Source organism: Peromyscus californicus, unplaced genomic scaffold, assembly GCF_007827085.1.
Source record: "Peromyscus californicus insignis strain IS unplaced genomic scaffold, ASM782708v3 Scaffold_13__1_contigs__length_99412109, whole genome shotgun sequence".
Lineage (NCBI taxonomy): Eukaryota > Metazoa > Chordata > Mammalia > Rodentia > Cricetidae > Peromyscus > Peromyscus californicus.
In genome coordinates, this window is record NW_026294424.1 from 66,290,494 (window position 1) to 66,310,777 (window position 20,284).

General features: G+C 42.8%; 1 protein-coding gene across 4 annotated transcripts in view; it reads right to left on the reverse strand.

Moving 5' to 3' along the window:
* Positions 1 to 20,284, reverse strand: part of Tec (tec protein tyrosine kinase) — a 113,496-nt gene that overhangs the window by 15,038 nt on the left and 78,174 nt on the right. For 2 of the 4 annotated variants that reach the window (XM_052735105.1, XM_052735108.1), the window contains exons 5-13: positions 18,522 to 18,603; positions 17,814 to 17,942; positions 15,889 to 15,929; positions 14,730 to 14,902; positions 13,504 to 13,560; positions 12,593 to 12,658; positions 6,420 to 6,474; positions 3,756 to 3,835; positions 2,103 to 2,236 (exon numbers count right to left, since the gene is read on the reverse strand). In XM_052735105.1, coding sequence (XP_052591065.1) covers positions 2,103 to 2,236; positions 3,756 to 3,835; positions 6,420 to 6,474; positions 12,593 to 12,658; positions 13,504 to 13,560; positions 14,730 to 14,902; positions 15,889 to 15,929; positions 17,814 to 17,942; positions 18,522 to 18,603 — 817 coding nt within the window. The remainder of the gene's footprint in view (positions 1 to 2,102; positions 2,237 to 3,755; positions 3,836 to 6,419; positions 6,475 to 12,592; positions 12,659 to 13,503; positions 13,561 to 14,729; positions 14,903 to 15,888; positions 15,930 to 17,813; positions 17,943 to 18,521; positions 18,604 to 20,284) is intronic. The other 2 variants (XM_052735107.1, XM_052735106.1) reach the window with 2 other exon arrangements.

Consider the following 20,284-nt stretch of genomic DNA (forward strand, 5'->3'; position numbering starts at 1 on the left):
CCCCAGTAGGCTTTCCCCAGCAGCATCACATCTGGAGCTTATGCATACCCAGGGGGCATCTTGGTTTCCACAAGCAGATGAAGGAGAAATTTTGTCAAGGTCGGTGTGTTAAGACAGCCTTTAATCCCAGCACTGGGGAGGCAGAGGCCGGTGGATCTCTGAGTTCGAGGCCAGCCTGCTGGGCTACCAAGTGAGTTCCAGGAAAGGCACAAAGCTACACAGAGAAACCCTGTCTCGAAAAACCAAAAAAAAAAAAAAAAAAAAAAAAAAAGACAGCTTTCAAGACTGGGGCTTAGAGGGCCGACTGACTTCCTTGCCATTTAGTAATATTACGCAGACACTGGAAGTAATTTAAGAATTAAACACAGACTTATAACTTGGCCTGGGAACCTAACAACTGCACAAATATTATGCAAGGCTCTGCATAATAATTTATACAGCATACTGGACAATTCCCACAGGTCAGGCCTTGATCATTTTTACCTTTTCTGATTATTTCAACAAGGAATACACGATACAACATGGGCAATTGTAAAAACATTACAATGCACCAAAACAAAAAAACCAAAAACAGCCCAGCCACAGTCTAAATGTGTGAGTCTATTTCTATGAACTGTTCAGAGAGGGCAAATGTACTAAGACAGAAAGGGGGTTGGTGGTTGCCTGGGGCTGGGCTGGAGAAGGCAGGGCATGGGTGACTGCTGACGGGTACAAGATTTCTTTGGGGGACGATGACAGTGTTCAAAAAAATTAGGTTACGGTGATGTGGCTGTTGGCACACGGTAAATATTCTAAAAGCCACTGAACCCTGTATTTTAAAAGCATGAATTTCATGGTGTGTAAATTACAACTCGATAATTCTTCCTATCATCTGACAAATAGCAGATGACCTCATAGAAGAGCAGCCCCCTTTCTTGGATTAACCCACAAGTCAGTTTTTTACAGGTGGAATCAAGCAGCTGGCTACTGAACACCCTGCCTGTTTGTACCTTTAAAGTTAAAAAGCTGGAAGCCTTCTTTTTTTTGCTGTTTGTTTGATGTTGGGATAACACAGATTTAAGCTGCTGAAAAAAAAAAAAACAACAACAACCTGTATGACATGATGTCCGATCGTCTGCAGTCTGCAGTGGTTTTACGGGTTTTCAACTTTAACAAGGTGCCAAAGCAGTATACATTCTGAGAAAAGCATCCTTTTTGAATCTAGACCTTTTCTGATGATATTGTGTTTTGTTTGCTCCTGGGCTAGTGTTGTAAGGTGGGATACCATGCCGGGCAGCGGTGGTGCACGCCTTTAATCCCAGCACTTGGGAGGCAGAGCCAGGCGGATCTTTGTGAGTTCGAGGCCAGCCTGGGCTACAGAGTGAGACCCAGGACAGGCACCAAAACTACACAGAAAAGCCCTGTCTCGGGGGGGGGGGGGGGGGGGGGGGGGGGGGGGGGGGGGGAGACAAGTAAGGCAGGGCGCCTTCCAGATGTGTAGCTGTAATGAGGGTCACCCCCCAGTACTCTCCAGAGTGCCATGTTACAAAGCTAGGTAGATTAGCTGTGCTAAATACACTTTCTACTTAGGGTATTCTCAACCTCTAACGGTGTCATCGTGACATAATCCCACTATACGTTGAGGAGTATCTACACTCTGCTCCTTGGAAAGTTTCAGCATAAACTGAAACCCTGGCTCCTCCGAAAGCTTCGATGACCACTCTATACACATCTTTGACGTTTACTTTCTGAGACGGGGGACAGGAGTTTCCTTATGTTGCCCAGACTGGCCTTCAACTCTCTGACTCAAGAGATCCTCAAACCTCAGCCTCCTGGGTTGCTCATCAAGTAGGCACATCTTGGAATTTTCGTTTAGTGCCAAGGTTGTAAAGCACAGAGGTGTGAATATCCACACAATAAAGTCCTTGACTTCTGTGGTGGAAACACAGCATTTCTATGAAATCTGATGTGATTTCTGGTTTTTCTTTGGATACAAAAATATCCTTAATAGTTTTTACATCAACCATACTTTACAGGTGACTACACAAACCTCCCTTCTGAAGAATTTCGCAGTGACTGATCATGGGGTCACTGGTCCTCATGGGGGTTCAGAGCACACTCACCTGCTGCATTGTGCTTGTGGTACTCAATGATCTCAGGAATTGACCCGAAAGCATGCTTTTCCGACAGATAGTACTTCTTCGGAGATGTTGCTGTTTCCTTTATGTGATAATGCCTGAAACCTGATGAACCTTCTCTATTAAAACAAAACAAAACACTGCATTGTAACCAGGTGGGGATAATGGAACTTCACCCATAGACGCCATCTACAGGGCAACCTTGGTATGACTTCTTCGTACTGGCTCCTTCTATCCCTGACACAAATATTAGTTTTCCCATGCTCTTAGCTTTCCCACTCACGTCAACAAGTGGGAGTCTGGAGAGAACCCACAATAATAAGGTCGGCTGCTCGCATGGGAATGAAAACAACAACATTTACCACCTCCAGCCAGCTGCAGCAGAATTTTAATTTACAGCTACTTTCTGTCCCACGGAGACATGGGCCTGCAATGCCTAGAACGCTCTCCCTTCTCAAAGGGAGTGGACTAGACTTAAGAGTATAGACACTCTGTTGTAGATATCTCTCTAGAATACAGATCTCTAGTCGTCTCGTGCTTTAAATTCGAGATGATTCATAATTGCTCTTGGGGTAGAGCTTGGGTTCCTTGACCTAAGCTTACGTGACCTGGAGTGCGTCCACCTCTGCGGTGCCTCTCCCTCCCTCCTCCCTTCTCATTCTACAGCCACTCCAGACATCCCTGTGCCTGTCTGACCTCACCATCGCCTCTCTCACTGCGGAGTCAGCAACCCTCTTTCCCTTCTCTCAGTTCTTCCTGTCTTGCCGTAAGGTCTCAGCTTAGATGTCACTTTAGAATAACTGAAATGTGTCTTAGCAATAGAACATTCTACAGCCCCCCCCTCCACCTTATTTTTATGCCACCATGGCTGCCTGCAGGCCTGTCTGTGACCCTCATTAAAAAGCCTACCCTACTCAATGTAGATCCCTTTGTACATAGCTCAGAGCACAGCAGTTATCCAATGAATGTTACTAAATCTTCCATAACTATCCTAAACAAACATGTATGCATGTATGTATACACACACTGACATATATATGAGAAAACTATAGGGAAATTTTCTGAAGAAAATAAATACAAAATAAAGCCAGACTTTAGAAACGAAGACTAGATTTTTTTTTCTAATGCTGAAATGGAGTATCTTACTTTGAATATTAGGGACACATAAAAGCAACATGGGGAGTTCATATAAAAACTCTGAGTTAAAAGAAAAAATATGAGGGTTAAGAAGACAGCTCAGCAGATAAATGCCGGCGATGAAAGTATAAGGACATGAGTTCGAATCCCCAGCGTTTCTATAAAAGCTAGAGGTGCAGGCATAAGCCTGTAACTGCAGAGTCGGCACAGGGGTGAGGAGTCGGGAGACAGACTAATCCTGAGAGCTCACTGGCCAGCTAGTCTAGCTAGCTGGTTAGCTCCAGGGACAGTGAGAGACCCTGTGTCAAAAAATAGATAAATAAATAAGGTGCAGAAGGCACTGAAGAAAATCTCTGGAAACCAGCCTCTAGTCTCCACATGCCCAGGTGAATTCCCCTGCACCCACACATTCCTAACATGCATATGCCATACACCCACACACTCCACACATAAAATGAATAAAAATAAGCAACAACTAAAAACTAGCGCGTAACTACTTACCCCCCAAACTTTGTGTAAAGGGAGACTGTGTACAAGCCGGGTTGACTGGAGTCTCTCACCATAAAACCACCTTCTTTATCCTAAAATCCAAAGTAAGACATTCCTCTTTAAAATTCCATTTACTAACGAAGTGGCAAAGATCCAACAGTTTTATCTTATCATTTATTATCATCCTCTGTGCAGCAAATCTGTTGTCAACAGGAGCAACGTAACAATGGAGCCTCTTGAGTCTTTCCACCCACGTGACTTTCTGCCTCAAACTCCTGGGCTAGGAGATGGCAGAAGGCACATTCACATCTCCTAACTACAATTTCTCACACATGCTGAAGTGGGGCCCACGGCTAGAGTGTCTTAGGGCCTCTGCAGAGCCACCAGGGAGGTCCCGCTGCGCTGGAAGTCCTGGGCTTGTGAAAACAATCATTGAGAACCTCTTTCTGGGTTTCAGTTCATAGCATTCCCACACGTGGTGGGAACTTTCAGTTCCTCTCAGTATCTGTTCCTATCTATACAGCCTTTCTCCTATAAAAACCTCAGTGCTCTTTGCAAGATTATGTTTAAACACCCGGATTCCCCTGCAGTTCAGTGTCAAATATCAGGACACAGGGGAGATGGAGTAACTCCAACAGAGATTCAAAACATGCAAACAAGGTTGAGTGAGTAATGGTTAAGCTCGAATCAGATTCCCAGGTGAAGGGCAAGAAATGGAAGCTTCACATCTCAGACATTTCTCTACCAATGAAACCATATCCTATCTTTAGTATTTACATTGCTTTAAAATGAAAAATGTGTTTCATAGTTGAAGAGTAACTTTTATTCTTATTTATAAGAAAGACAGAGGCATTAAGGAAGGCCCCACAAGCCTATCTAATAACAATTAGAATATTAATTATGATCATAAATTCATTGGTAAAAGATTAATAAGAGTCACCATCTTGAAAACCTATTCTTTTTAAATGTGTCCTCATATGCAAATGTATTGAGTACCCAGACAGTCGTTTGAGTAATAGTCTTATTTTTAGTAATAGTCTTCTTTTATCTTTCAGGTAAGGAAAGGGGACACACAAAGAGACAACCTTCCCCGGTCACCTGGCTAGTGAGTAGCAAATGGGAATTTGAAGACCAGGCTGCCTGGTTACTGGGCACCCTCTAGCTGTCTCATTGTGTGGTCTCTGGGAAGCCGGTAAGGATCCTAGGGGGGTAGGAATGAGTCTTGGCATATAAACTATACTCAGTGCTCAGCAAAGCCTTGGTGTTAACACCCAGACAAGGCAATGCCTTGAACTATCACTAAGTAAAACAACTAGAACGTCAATGTGGGAGCTTCAGACCTTGGCTTCTAAGTCAACTTTCCTACCTTACAGATTCAAAAAATGATTAAAACTGTCCCAGAGTGCCTGGGTGTTGTAGAATATTATTCTAAGGTGTGTTACTGTGCCTGTCTAAAACACCTGATGGTCTAATAAAGAGCTGAAGGCCAATAGTGAGGCAGGAGAGAGAAACAGGCAGGGCTGGCAGGCAGAGAAGATAAATAGAGGGAGAAATCTGGGAGAAAGAAAGAGAAAGAAGAAGTAACTAGAGAAGAAGGAAGACATCAGGGGCCAGCCACCCAGCTACACAGCAAGACACGGAATAAGAGTAAGATTCACAGAAGTAAGGAAAGGGAAAAGCCCAGAGGCAAAAGGTAGATGGGATGGTTTAAGTTAAGGAAAGCTGGCAAGAAATAAGCCAAGCTAAGACAGGTCATTTATAATTAAGAATACGCCTTCATGTGTGATTCATTTGGGAGCTGAGTGGTGGGCCCCCAAAAGAGCAAAAACAAACAACAACACCTGGGTCTTTCTCAGCTCAGTGCAATTTCCTCTCTGTAGTCATTGTCTTTTCCTCTAATTTCACTTCAAGGTGTGAGAAATTCATTGCAACTATTATAACAGGCAATTACATGTTATTAAGTTTTAATTTACAAAACATATCACATAATATTAATGTAAACTATTCTAAAACAAATAACTTCAAGCAAAAAAGAAAATACATAGAAGAATTAAAATCAACGCAGCAAATGATAAATCAGTAGGGAAGTTAAAGGCTGCTCAGTGGTGGGTGCTTCCTCACAATGAAGATTTCAAGGTGCCCATCCACCTTTTGCTGTACTCCAATGAGCCGAGTCCTAAGCTTCAGAAGGTGACTGTGCTTTGGCATAAGGGTTTACATGGGTCGTTAAATTAAGATGAAGTCATCAAGGTGGCTCTAGTTCAGTATGACTGGTACCCTCACTAACAGAGAAGATGTAGACAGAAACATGTACATACATGGAGGAAGACAAAGATACAGGGGAGAAGCGCCATCTCCAAGGCAAGGAGAGGGACTTAGGCCCCCCCACACACAGCCCCCAGAAGCAACCAATCCTACTGACCATGACTTTGGGCTGTAAGTCTCCACAACTATGAAGTGGTGAAATCCTGACGTTTGGGTCACTCAGTGTGCGGCTCTTCGTTACAGTATGCTAACACTCCAATACTCTCTTTTAAGTGATGTGAAAAAGACAGCCTGTATCTATACCACAGACCCTTCAGGCTTTAGGCATAAGTACATGGAACCATTCATGAAGGATTCATTAAAATTAATCTGTGCTGAAGTGCGGCTTGCAAAATGAAGACAACCACTTACTTCCGTTCTGAGGAGCTGCTCGGCTTTGCTTCTGTTGGTATTTCTGCAATACCATCTGATCAGAAAGAGATGGTTATCAGATTTTGAAAATTAATTTTTATTCTTAGTCTGACTAACAAACTAATGCAGCTTATCAATAGCAAATGTAAGACACACCACCATGGTAAGACAGCACTTACATTCTTAAGAGCAATAACATGCCTTCATCTCTATGTCTCCAGACTTTTCCTACCCACATTCTTAGGAAGACATCCCACATCTGGTAAGTGGAATCAAAGGCTACTTGTATGGCATAACCTGAATTTGTCAGAGGACAGCTTTGCAAATCAGTACTAGTTCTATGTAGGTAGGCATGGAGGTGCCATATTTCATTTGTTCTTGTCATTCAACATAACAAATCATTTCCAATGACTACAAGCAATGCAAGAATGAATTTTATTCCAATGATTAACACGTGCAGGAAATGTCACTTTACATCGTTGTCTTTAATTCAGACTAAATCTTATTCCAGTCCCCATCTCATCAGCATAGCAGATCATCAGGTCACTGTGGCATCTGTTTACCGAATTCATGGAGATCTCAAGTGTCAAGAAATAAGGAGCAACACTAAAGAGGCGATCTAGGTGCTCCAGACTTTCTGATGTCCAGCACATCTAGACTCTTGTGGTCACCCTAGCCTCCATATTGGTTCTGTACCTTATCTGAGCATCCACCCTACCTCCCTACCTGGTCCATACCCTGAGGCCCTGAAGATCTGCCCCTTCCTGGCCTTTGGGAAGACTCCCTCTGTGTATTGACATCTCCTTCCTCATCCCCAGAGACAGGCTATCCTTTGAGCTTCCCCCAGGATCATCCCTCCATGTGACTGTAAGCAAACGGGCCCCAAAGAGTATGAATAAGATCATTTTCTCTAGCCTTCAATTTTAAATTTGTTTTGTTGGATGTTTTTCATTTGGCAATGAATCCCCCTATTACTGCCAAATACTTAAAAATTACAAATATCCTAAAGTCCCTGGGGCCTTTTTGGGCATCTGAATTTCCCATTATTGCCTCAGCTTATTCACAATGATTGTGTAGCACTGTTCTCTGAGATTAAAACATTCCATCCTGCAGGAAGCTCCATCACATGGAAAGTAAACAAGTCAAAACAGCTTCAGGAAGTCCCTGAAACTGACCAGATTCACGGCTTCCCCTCCCTCCCCAAGAAGGAACAGTAAAGGCTGCTGAGAGTCATTTTCAGACAAGACAAGCTGCAAAGAGGACTGTCAGGTAAGTTGCCTAGTTGCCGGGAAACAGCCAAAACCAGCCAAACTGTCTGGAAGAGATCCATGGAGTTACTTGGAAAGGACACTCTCCAACCTGTTAAGCTGCCTGCAGACTGTGCAGTGTGCTCCAGGTTCCCAGCTCTTGTGAGCTGTCACCCATGCTGGGGTGGCCTTGGTGATACAGCTGTCTTTCAGTCGTTTCTGCTTCTGTAAGTGACCCCTCACCCATATTCCTGCAAGTAACCCCAGTAAAACTCATCAGTTCACCAAGTGGACTTTGGTCTATTGTTTGCTGAGTAGGGGTGTGTATGTGTGTGTATGTGTGTGTGTGTGTTGCTTTCCCCAGGAAAAGTTTGGCACTCACCCGGCCTCTCATCCCAGACACCCTGAACAAGAAAATATAAAATTCCCCATGACTGAGAAAGGCAAAATCACAACAAGAAAACAAGACAAGAAAGATGGCTGTTTTTAGAAAGCAACTGAATGCCCAGTGAAGTTGCAACACACTGTAATGATATCAGAGCCTGCAACGAGGACCCAGACCTGGGAATGAACAACATGTCCATCACACTTTATGAAATGAGGCCAAGTTCAACAAAGCTGCCATTATGATCAATCCATTTCTGAATGCAATTGAGATACAGTGATAAATTAGAAAAGATTCTGTCTCTAAAGCTTTTCTATAGATAAAAGAAGTATTTCTCAGACACCCAAAACTGTCATAAAAATTAGTCAAGAAAAGGTAGCTCATTATACACTGTGAACTAGCAAGATGTTTGAGACTGAAAATTTTGATTGGTCAAGGAAACAGAAGATCCATTTTCACATCTTCAAAGTAAGAGCAAGAGAGGGAAGGTCCGGTTGCAGGAAATTGGGAGAGCTACACTGTGGCTTTCAGAAGACAAACAGACATCCAGAGCAACAAGGAGGCCCCTTCCTCACAGTTAACTTCCAGACCCCAGGAAAGGGTAAAGGAAACTAAAGAGTTAAGGACTCTGTGCCCCAAAAAGCAGCTCCTTGAAACCTGTTCTAATGAGGTGTTTTTTACAGCGTCTGTAGTTCCTGAAAAAGATCTTTCCATCCTCTGGACACGCCATCGATTCTACCCACAGTGTGTGCCAAGGCCTGTGTGTTAGCAGCTTGGTGACCAGAGGGGCACTACTGGGAGGCTGTGGAACCGTTCATTGATAGGGCCTTGCAGGAAGTCCTTGTGCCGTAAGGGCACAGCTCTGAAGGGGACTACAGCACCCCTGACATTTCCTCTCGACTTTCCAATTATGAGGCAAGCAAGTTTTTTTTAGGGCATGCTCCCATCATGATTTCTTTCTCACAACAGTGCTAAAACAATAGCATTGATATATCATGGAGCAGAAACTCCAAAATGCAAGCCAAAGTCAAATTTTTCTCTTTACGAGGTATTTTGTTACACCGATGTGCAGCTGAATAATGTAAGATACAAACCCAGGCCCTTTAGGGTCTATTGAGTTATAAACAAATAAATAGATGAACCAACTGTTGATGCTATTTCACAGCAGCTCTCCCTGGCTTCTCTCCCTCTGTCCCCTGTCCCTGTCCCCTGTCCCTGTTCCTATCTCCTGTCCCTGCCCCTGCCCCTGCCCCTGCCTCCTGTCCCTATCCCTGTCTCCTGTCCCTGTCCATGGCCCCTGGCCCTGTCTCCTGTCCCTGCCCCTGTCCCTGTCCCTGTCCCTGTCCCCGGGCAGAAGGAAAAGACCCTCTGATGAATTCATCCTATCAGGAAGAGGAACACACGGGAGGAATGTAAACAAGCCTAGAGGGCATAAGGAGATAGAGATGCCAGTGCACATACCTCTACGTAAGGTCTGGAGATGCCTCATTAGAGTTTAATACCTTTTGCTGAAGGACAGCTACATTTGGAAACAATACCCGAGATGTATGGGTAATCTGTCATCCTTTTCTCAGGTACTCCAGAATGAATTAGTTTTTCAAATTGGCTAGCTACCTCACAACTTCCTGAGGAATGGGATGTTACAGCAGTGTCTGAAGGAGAGGGAAGAGGAGATTTGAGGACACCCAGTCTTCTGCAAATGTGAGACATGACCAAGTTTCTTGGAAAGGAAGAGTAAGAGTAAATCAAGAAAAAAAGACATGAAGGAATGATGTAGGATGTCTTTCTGTCCTCTGTGAACATGCGCTGCTCTGACTGGTTGATAAATAAAGCTGTTAGGCCAATGGAGAGGCAGAACAAGGTGAGGCGGTACATTCCGACTGGAGAGAGAGAAGAAAAGGAGAGCAGGGCAGACTCTGCGAGCCGCCACCAGGAGAACGAAGATGTGAAAGCACCGGGAAGCCACGAAGCCACATGGTAAAGCACAGATGCACAGAAATGGGCTGAGTTAAGTTGTAGGAGTGAGCCAGTGAGGAGCCTGAGCCAATAGGCCATACAGTTTGTAAATGATATAAGCCTCTGTGTGTTTACTTGGGACCAAGTAGCTGAGGGACATGGGTGGGAATGGTTCATCCTGACCACAGGGCCGGGCAGGACCAGAGAAACTTCCAGCTATGAAGGAAAAACACAACTAACCAACCATGTGCACATTTCTGTCTTCTCTCTATTCTGTTCCTGTCTCCTAAACCCACTCAGAGCTGTTCCCACACAGTCTGCTGTTCCTGCCATTTCCTTTTGGCTACCTTATTCCTTGAACATCTTTCACACAAGAACACTTCCCTCTGCCCATCCTAATGGGCTCCCCCGCCCTTTTTTTTTTTTTTTTTTTTTTTTGCCTTATGGAGATTTTTCTAAACCTCTGGTATCCAAACTTTTGGTAGAGTTTAGAGGTCAAGCTAGGTCTGACTTGGGGACAGCTGTGACCTGGGATTCCTGGTTGGCCCAAACAAACAGAAAAACAGTTGATTCAGCCTCCATGAGGTCGTAGAAGATGTGTTACTAATGGGCTGTGTTCAACCCAAGAAAACAAAGTCAGGCAGAGAATGGGGAGGAGAAAAACAGGAGAGGAGAACTCTGCCTGCCCACCCTGAGGACAGTCTTCAGCTTTACTACCTGGCATAACGCCAAGGTGGAATCTCTGTCCCTGGCACAGAATGCTGAGGGGACTCCCACACTGGAGTCACAAAGAGGAGAAAAACCCTTCAGAGAGATTAAATTTCCAAGTGACAATATAACCAAAGCACTCACTCATGTCCTAGTTACAAACTCCAGGGTTGAAAATCCTTATTTGAAATCCCATGAGTCATAAGGAATCTTCAAAGTTTCCTATGATTCTTCACCAGGATTATCTGGTTTCCGTGAACCAAATTATCAGTTAGTTCTTGGTTGAATCATTTCAAATCAGTTTAAGTCTTAAGCCTTTGGGCATCTTCCCTGTTTCTAAGGATTTTATTATAATTTCCTTAGATGTATTTAAGAGCCAAACCACCATATTTTACATAATCCTCTATCACAATAAGAAACCCTCAGAGGAATACATAGTCATGCAACTGTCACTGAGGAAGCCTCACAGAGTGCACTTAGAAGACCTAGCCCATATAGCCCATTATGCCCCCTGGCAGCCCGTATAATCTACTACTCATCCCCCAATCTCCCATCCCCTCCAGACTACATGAAGCAGGCAACAGCTCTGTGCTACAAACCTGACAGCTTGTCACTACACAAATAGTATGGGCCACTATAGCACAACGGTAAGCATTTATGTATCCACATACACAGAAAAACCTTAGGAGTTCTTCAGCTCCATCACAGTCCTATGGAAAGATTGTCAAGCACACAGCCCGTTTTGGTAAAATGTGCTATATAGTACATAATTGTATACTGTCTCTATTTCCACTTCTAACGACACTTTAAAAGATCATGCCCTTGATGTTGGGACTTTTAGACCCTGATGGTCTTCTTCTAGAGTTTGAGGTATGCTCATGTCATCACAGGGAGATGGCAAAGCAACAGCTTGTAGTTTTAAGGAAGTGGATGTCATACTCACATCCTACCTCAGGAGGCCCACAAGAGAATTGATACCTATGGGTCATGCATTAAAATCTGGCTACGCACTGTCCGTGGGCATAGAAAGCACAGTTTTTCTGTGAAGTGGTCAGACAGCATGCCTCAGGAAACTTGACAAAGGTCACGCATGCAGGCTTCCCAGGATGTAGATTTTAGAGAGATGGGTGAAGACAGCGAGAAGAGGCTATCCCATTACTTTACTATTGCAAAGATACCTGAAACAACCCAATACCTCCCAGATAAGAGAACAATTATGTCAATTCTTATGAGTCCATATACAGGTTAGAGCCCTTGGGCCTTGCCAGACAATAGATCAATACCAAGAACTCAGCAAATATATTGTAAATTTATGACTGAATGAGCAATTGGTCCAGCTATGAAAATATTTTCAAAGACTGTTTAATGGCAGGAAGAAATATGAATGCATAATGCACTCACTGCTTAGTGGAAAAAGAAAAGAAAAATATCACTAATGCTGACAAGGTCAACTCTTGTTCATAATATTTTCTTAATAACATTTTTCCTATTTTCAAAGTTTTAAAAAAATAATCATAGACTCTTGTTTTCATCTGAAGAAAAGAAACAATGAAATGCTTTTAAAGGCTCCTCTGGGAAATGTTGTTCCCTTACCTTACATGAATGAACAATGATATTTATTTCAAACTCAGCTGAGCTGTGATTGTTCAAATCCAGTTCAACTGTGCCTGCTTATATAATGACATTCACACACAATATATTCAAGGAAAATGACATAGAGAGATAAAACTTGGGTTTTCACTAAGTCAACAGAATTAAGGATATGTTGGCACATTCTAAAGACATTAAGGTTATCCCTTAATCATCCAAGTGCCTTACATAATTAGGAAAACAAAGGCTTTTGGTTCTCCACACTTACAAAGGAAATGATTACTTACTCATATTGATCTAAGTTGTTTGATTTCTTTCCTGTGACATAATTACTTGGGATATATCCTTCACTCCTAGAATTAAGATGAGCACACAAACAAAAACGACTTTAATTTTTGTTTAAGGAAAGGTAATTGGTTTTCTAAAGCACATGACCTGAAGTTTTTATGAAAACCCAAGTACCTCATTAATTCAATATAACTGTATTGTCCAGTACTTTACAATGTATGTCCATATTTGATCCTCACAGAGATTATAGCTGTACAGACATTATTATACCCATTTTCTCATGGGGAAACCAAAACCTAGATTAAGATGATCTCTCAGTTCCCAAAGTCAGTCAGCATCAGGGTGTGAACTTGAACTCTAGGTCTTTCCAGTATTCCATGATGACCAACATTCCATGATGCTGGTCAAGACTTTATCATTTCTAAGGATGTCTTAAAGAAACTACTACATCATAAAAGTCTGTGTTGCATGGAGTCACCTGCGCTCTACTACCTCAGCAAGCTCTGCAGGACAGCATCCCAAGGGTAGTCTGTGCCCTCTGCATTGGTACCATGAGGAACTTGTTAAAAAGAACATTCTTGAGAGATCTGAATTGGGGAGGCCTGTGTGGCACAAAGGAACCTTCCATTTTACCCTTGGTGACTCCTATGTATACTACACTACAGTTTAAGAAATACTTGTATGTTGGTAGGAGCCACGATGCCCATGTATAAATTTTTCTTTAAACTAGAAGCTTTATAATCTTCTATTTGGTACTGAACCTTTAGTAAAAGCTCATCATACACATGCATGGGAGTCCACACACATACATGCATGCATGCACACGCACGTGCGCTTCACTGCACCCACAGAAGCCTAGAAGCAACGACAATACACCAAACAAACAGAATCCCAGAATTCCACCTGTTACCTGTAAAACACTGCTTCTGACTGAACAGAGGCAGAGTTCCTTGGGGGAAATGTCAAACTGCAGGCCCAGTGAGGAAAAATACAAGGTGAACTTGAATTATTTTACTGAGTCAGAAAGCAGAGAAAAACTAACAGGGTCCTCAGCTCAAAGCAATCGGAACAATGGCTGCTTTGGATCGAAACCTAACACAAAAGCATCCACAACACTAAGAAAAACCTCTGGCTACCACTGTAACCATCAGAGGAAGTTCATTCATCAATTCATTCTGAAACATGGTGGGACTTAAGGATCAGCTGCACCTGCCTTTCCCGCCAGAACTAAATGTGCTCATTGATGAGGCAGATCCTTTGGGAATTAACAGCTGTGGGTGTGGCGGCGGCAGCGGAGTTAGAAAAGGCACCGTTTGTACTTCCTAAGGCAAGAACAGGTCTAAGTAGCAACCATTAGTGGATGCTAATGTCAAGAGGGAATACATTATGGGAACTTATGATGTGTCCCTCAGGCCAGCTCCTGAATCATGAGCACCCTCAGCACCATTAACAACAGAACAGCGGGAGGTCATCTTTGAGGTGACCAAGCTTCTCACTCCAACCACCAGATTACAAAAGATAAGATGACACAGAGGTATGCCAGACAGTCCAAGAAGAGGACAGTCCACGTAATATAGATGACGATTCATTTTATAAGGTAAATAAAGATCAAAAATGAAAAGAGGAAAGGACTATTATGAAACAAAATAAAAAAGACACAGGAGACATATCCAAGTCAGGTGTGGAGGCACACACCAGTGGTCATGCCCCTTATGTCCTAAGTTACCTGTACAAATAATGCTTGCTGTATATACATATACATGTATTTTATACACATGTATTATACCTATATGCACATTTATAGAGAGAAAGACAAGTTCAAAAGCAAAGTTGTTCCATTATATTGTGAGTATACAGGGAGAGAGAAAGAGAGAGAAATTGGAAGAAGAGAATTACAATAAACTATTACACAAACAAACACACACACACACACACACACACACACACACACACACACACACACCATCAAATACTTTTAAAAACCCTTAAAGTATACCTCACAGTGCTGTGAATTCATGGTTGACTTAAAGTTGTGGCTGGCTGAGCTAGTCTGTTTTAACCAATTACAGTGCGCACACAATTCACTCAGCACGTCACGCACACCCATTGAGAGTCACACACAAAGGAAACACTTACCCATACTTATCCCTTGCTCTCCACCAATGGATGTCATTCTTCTCCAGTATGATATACTCTTGGCCTCTCTCTAACCTGAGGTCATGTGCTTCTGTTGCTTGGAAGTCATACATGGCTACAACTATTTCTTCAGTATTTTCTTCTTCTGGGGGAATTGGTGGAGGAGGCCTTCTCTATGCAGAGAAGATGACATTGGCAAGTTCAGCTTCTATTTGAAATGGATCATGAGGCACAGCAGCAAAATATAAAGGACTCACATGTCACCATAGTGCAAAGCCCAAGTCTAGTCTAAGCCACCGAGTGAAACCTGTGAGCCCTCCCATGACAATGCTAGTGTTGTTGGACTTTTTTTTTAAGAGTTCAAGATTGAAGGGAAGGGCAAAGCCTGCCCTGACTATTCTAAGGGATTTGTTTGATGATTGCTTGTTTGTTCTCAGGTCAGGGATAGTTTTCCAGAGAGCGAGGCAATGACAACCCATGAGGAGACACTGGGTAGACTAAAGGACCACAGGCATTGGGAGAACAGTACACCATGGAGTCTTTCAACAGATCTCCCACTCAGAGCAATGTGCACTTCTTTATGCCTTCAATGTATAAAGCACACACTTAGGATCTAACATGTTTTCTGTTAGGATCTAACATTGTTATTCTAAACAATGCTACCACCAAGTAACGTATTTATCATATAGTAAGTCCTTAGCTACAGCTGAGTCAACCCACCCAAAGTTTAGTAACCTACCCAGTAACCCCCAGTTCTTACTGGCTAAGGTACTAACTGGGTCTAAATTGCATGTTATTCCACCGTATCCCACTCCATGGGCACATCATTACATCACTAAAGCCTCTCCTTTATTGTGCCATGCTCCTAAGACAGAAATAGTCCTTTAAAATGCCATGCCTCTCAAATGACTCCTGAAGCCAGTCTACCAGAAAGTAACAGGACCCCAACAACAAAAGCTTAAGAACTAAACTGATTGTCTTGACATCGAGAACTATTCAGATGACTTCTATCACACCTGTTTCTAAGGTGGTCCTGGGAGGAAGCATTATTGCATGGCTGAACATAAATACAGTCAATAAACCACAAACCCTTCTAAAACACACAGGCTTGTAAGAGCAGGGAACTTAAGGATTTAACATAAAGGCAGAGACCACTCACCTTCTTTGTTTCTGGTGCTGGGGGCAGTGCTTTTCTTATACCTGAAAGTGCCAATAAACGTTGATCACAATGGTATCCCACAAGAACTGATGGAGAGAAGATACCACTGGTGGAGAATGAGCACTAGGCAGGCGACCACTGCGCCCAACTCCCAACATATCCTAGCATCATGATCTCAGGATTCCCCAGACAGCATCATCCTGGCTCTTACGTAAGCTACAATCTAAACTGCAGCTGGGGTCTGACAGAGTGAGTGCCTAGCAGTGTGAGGCCCTGTCTTCAGTCTTTAGCATCGTGGAAAAATAGATGAAGAAATGCCTAAGTCAGGTTACAACAGTGCTCCCTTATCTACAGCTTCACGTTCCACAACTGGAGTTGCACCAGTGAGCCACGGTGTGAAAATATTAAATGGAGCGATTCACAAGCTTTCATGTGTACACTCTTCTGATAAGTGTGACAAAAATCTCAGGTTGTCTGGCTCACACCCTCCCGGGAAGCAAATCATTCCTTCATCTAGCATGTCCACACTGCATCCACTATCCGGGCCATTAGTCACTTTACACTCTCAGCTCTCATACCAACCATGGTGGTATAATCACAGCACATCAAACATTTTTAACTGAGTGATGGCCCCAAATGCAAGAATAGCAATCCTGGCACTCAGATACACCAAAGAGAAGCCGAAAAGTGGACCCTTGATCTGAAAAGGTGAGCGGTCTTGATTTAACAAGGAAAGAAAAAAAAAAGAATGCTGATGTCATTAAAATCTGCACCATATTAAGAAATTATGTGTAATAACTTATTACAGCATGTTATTAGAGTCATTTTATCTTACTGGTAGGTGTTATAGTTAATCTCTTACTGTTTCCAAATTATAAATTATACTTTATGACTGGTATGTATGTATATATGTATCAGGAAACAGTATACATACAGTTCAATATGACCCGTACCCTGGGGGTCTTGACACAGATCCTCTGTAGGTAAAATAGCACCACCGTAATGATAACACAGAGAAATGCATCACTTTTATCAGTCTATCCCTCTTGAGTTTGGTATGGTACATGGTTACCCGCACAGTAGACATGGATGAAATTCTAATCAAAGGAATGGGCCATTTTTAGACCCTGTCCCTGTAAAACCTCCTGTGGGCATTCTGGATCTTTTCCCCACTCAACTGCTGAAGGAGCAACAGTGGCAGAATTAGAATAATCTCTACAGCCACCTGGGGTAGCTGCTCACCTCTGTTTCACTACCTGAGAGACTAACAAACGACTAGCTTTAACTAACTTCTCAGTCATTTCTCCAGCAAGTCAGAGCGGACTTTACCCAGGTAGGCAATAACAGCAGCCTGGAAGCTTGAGTCCTGCTTGTTAATGTGCTAGTTAATGTCAGGATGACTACCCCAGAGGAGTGGGGGAACTCAGAATTAGAGCTGTCCCTGCCCCATGCCACAGACTCGACAAATGGCCATTCTCCCTCTCCCTGGAAGTTGATGATTCACATGGTAGTCACAGTGCAGGGTGACAGCCTGGGGTATCCCATCCTCCTCAGCACTAGTAGCTCTGGTCTCTGGTCTTCACTCACAACTAAGGGTTTATAAGGCCCTGGGTAAAGAATTAAGCTCCTGCCCTGAATCGGAGTCTGGAATCACAGGCCTGCACCACCACCTGTGGTCCACACTTTTAACCGATTCATTTTAACGGCCTCGCTGTTATGATAAAAGCTCCCCAAAGAGGCCTCGCCTCTCTAAGGCCCACTGCTAAGGAAACAGCATCACTCTTAGACGCCATGGCTACTTTGCGTTTGCACTTTTCCGGATAGTGTGCTCTACTTGATCAGAATCAAAATCCCATCACTCCTCCCAACACCAACAGTACGATCATTCTGAGTACATCCCACTAAAGAATCAGATGAATACTTACTACTCTCAAAAAGATTGTATTTTTCACATCCGGGGGCTAGTTTTTCTGTTTGTCTACAACACTGGTAACTTCCGTCTGTCCAAAATTTAGGATGATACTTAATCATAATATTATTGTTGTTCTTTATTTCTGTAATTCACAGACACATGAGTGGTTAGTGACATAAAACATTACTTCTTCCTTGACCAACATGCTTATTATGAGAATATCATTGGGACATTACATATTCAGTATTCAGAAAAGCTAGATGGCTTTCTTTCTTTGTCCCTTTCACTGGTGAAACATGCATGTGAAGAGAAGAGAATCACTGCCCACTACCACAGTGTTCCATCAAAGATAGGAGTATTGAGCAAGACAAACTGTCCATTTAAGCACTTCACCATGAAAATGCCATTCCATCCACACCAAGTGTTTGATGCAGGCAATTTCTTAGGACATACAAATTCTGGCATTCTAAAAGCTCACGCTTTATCACCTTCAACCACATTGTGTGATACATGGAAGTGTGCTTTTACTAGGAAAAAAAGCATTCAACTAGAAAGAAATAAGATTTTAGAAAGGGAAATCTGTCTTCAATGTGTTATCACTTCACATGACTGACTGTCCTTGGAGAGATACTCATCGTAATTAATTATAATTGCAGGAGCTGTATTAGCCGTGTGTCTTTTTGTGGTATCCTAAAATTATACAGAATCCGGGAGTTCTTACCTTCTTTTAACTTCTTCACCCATCGGTCCCTGCTTTGTGGACTAGGTGCAAAAATATAAAGTGTGTTAGCATCATGAACAACCTAGAAAAGAAGACAAAAGATGAAACCAGTGACAATACTTGGACACAACCCTTCTGTCTAGCAGAGCCCTGACACATGGTTCCTGGATGGCTGAAAACAAATCCATTACTTCAGAAGTCTAGTTTCCAAAGAAACTAGACTCTTTAGTTACAAAAGAACATCTAATTCTTAATTTCAACATTAAGTGGGATATATATTTTACAAAGGATTATGGGAACTCTCTCTCTCTCTCTTTCTCTCTCTCTCTCTCTCTCTCTCTCTCTCTCTCTCTCTCTCTCTCTCTCTCTCTGTGTGTGTTAGAGGCTAGATGATGACAACCTTGGGTCTTGTCTCTCAGGTGCCTTCTACCTAATTTATTTAGACAGGGTCTCTCACTGGCCTGAAACTTACCAAGCAGATTAGGCTGGCTGGCCAACAAGCCACAGATCTGCCTGTCTCCACCTCTCCAGTGCTGGGATTACAGGCACGTACCACCACGCCTGGCTCTTTTTATGTGAGTACTGAGATATGGATGACTCGGGTCCTTAAGGCATTTACTAACTGCCCAGAGCCGGGATTGCATCCTCACAGAGGAACACAAATACTGACAGCTATCAGGATGCTTCACTGATCTTGGTATTTATTTCAATTTAGCTAACTAGAGTTTTCTGGATAAACTTGGTGCCTCAGGGCTTATTCTAACCCAGTATATTTCTAAACAATATTTGGGGTGAATTTCAGTATCGCTCCTGTCCTGTCCTTTTGTCCCATCAGTGAATGCAGTACACATCTTTAATAAGTACCGAGTCTTACAGATCTAGGCTGTGGCTTCATAGATGTCAACTCAATCCACCAAGAGATGAGCATTTCCATTTTATAGACAAGAAAAGGAAGGCCTAGCCAAGACCCTATGCTCCTGTACGACTTCAGGAGGCACCATTCACATAGCAGGCATGGCTAAATTATTCTGTTTTTTTTTTTTTTTTTTTTTTTTTTTTGTTTTTTTTTTTTTTTTTTTTTTTTTTTTGGTTTTTCGAGACAGGGTTTCTCTGTGTAGCTTTGCGCCTCTCCTGAAACTCACTTGGTAGCCCAGGCTGGCCTCGAACTCACAGAGATCCACCTGGCTCTGCCTCCCGAGTGCTGGGATTAAAGGCGTGCGCCACCACTGCCCGGCTATTCTGTATTTTAATATGAATAGTAAGCCTTGGAAATTAACCTAGGAATCCTGCCACTGCTCTGAGATGTTATCCCTGACAGTTAGTCACAAGGCAGAAACACTCTGACCTGACTAAAAGGTAATGTGCTCTATTATAAACCTCCCTTTATTGGGCCAATACCCACTAGACTGAAAAAGTAAACCATGATCTCGTTGGCCACAGTTGTCTCTTGCCCAGTTTAACAGGTAAACCCTTCCCAATTCATGTCAACACCTACATTTTGGTGGGACTGCCGAAAATACAAAAATATATCAAACATGAGCCTGCTTCTAAGATATATCTAGAAATGCTGTATTACAAGACAGAATGTGAGAGGCAGTACCAGAGATATGTGCTAACAGAGACGTGGAGAGATGTTTTCATGTTTGCTACATGGCTTTCACACCTTACCCAGTTTTGTCTGTACAGCCAGCTCTGTACTAAACAGTGAATTGTAGCATACCAGGCAAGTCAGCCTGAACTGGCAGACATAGCTAGAAAGAAAA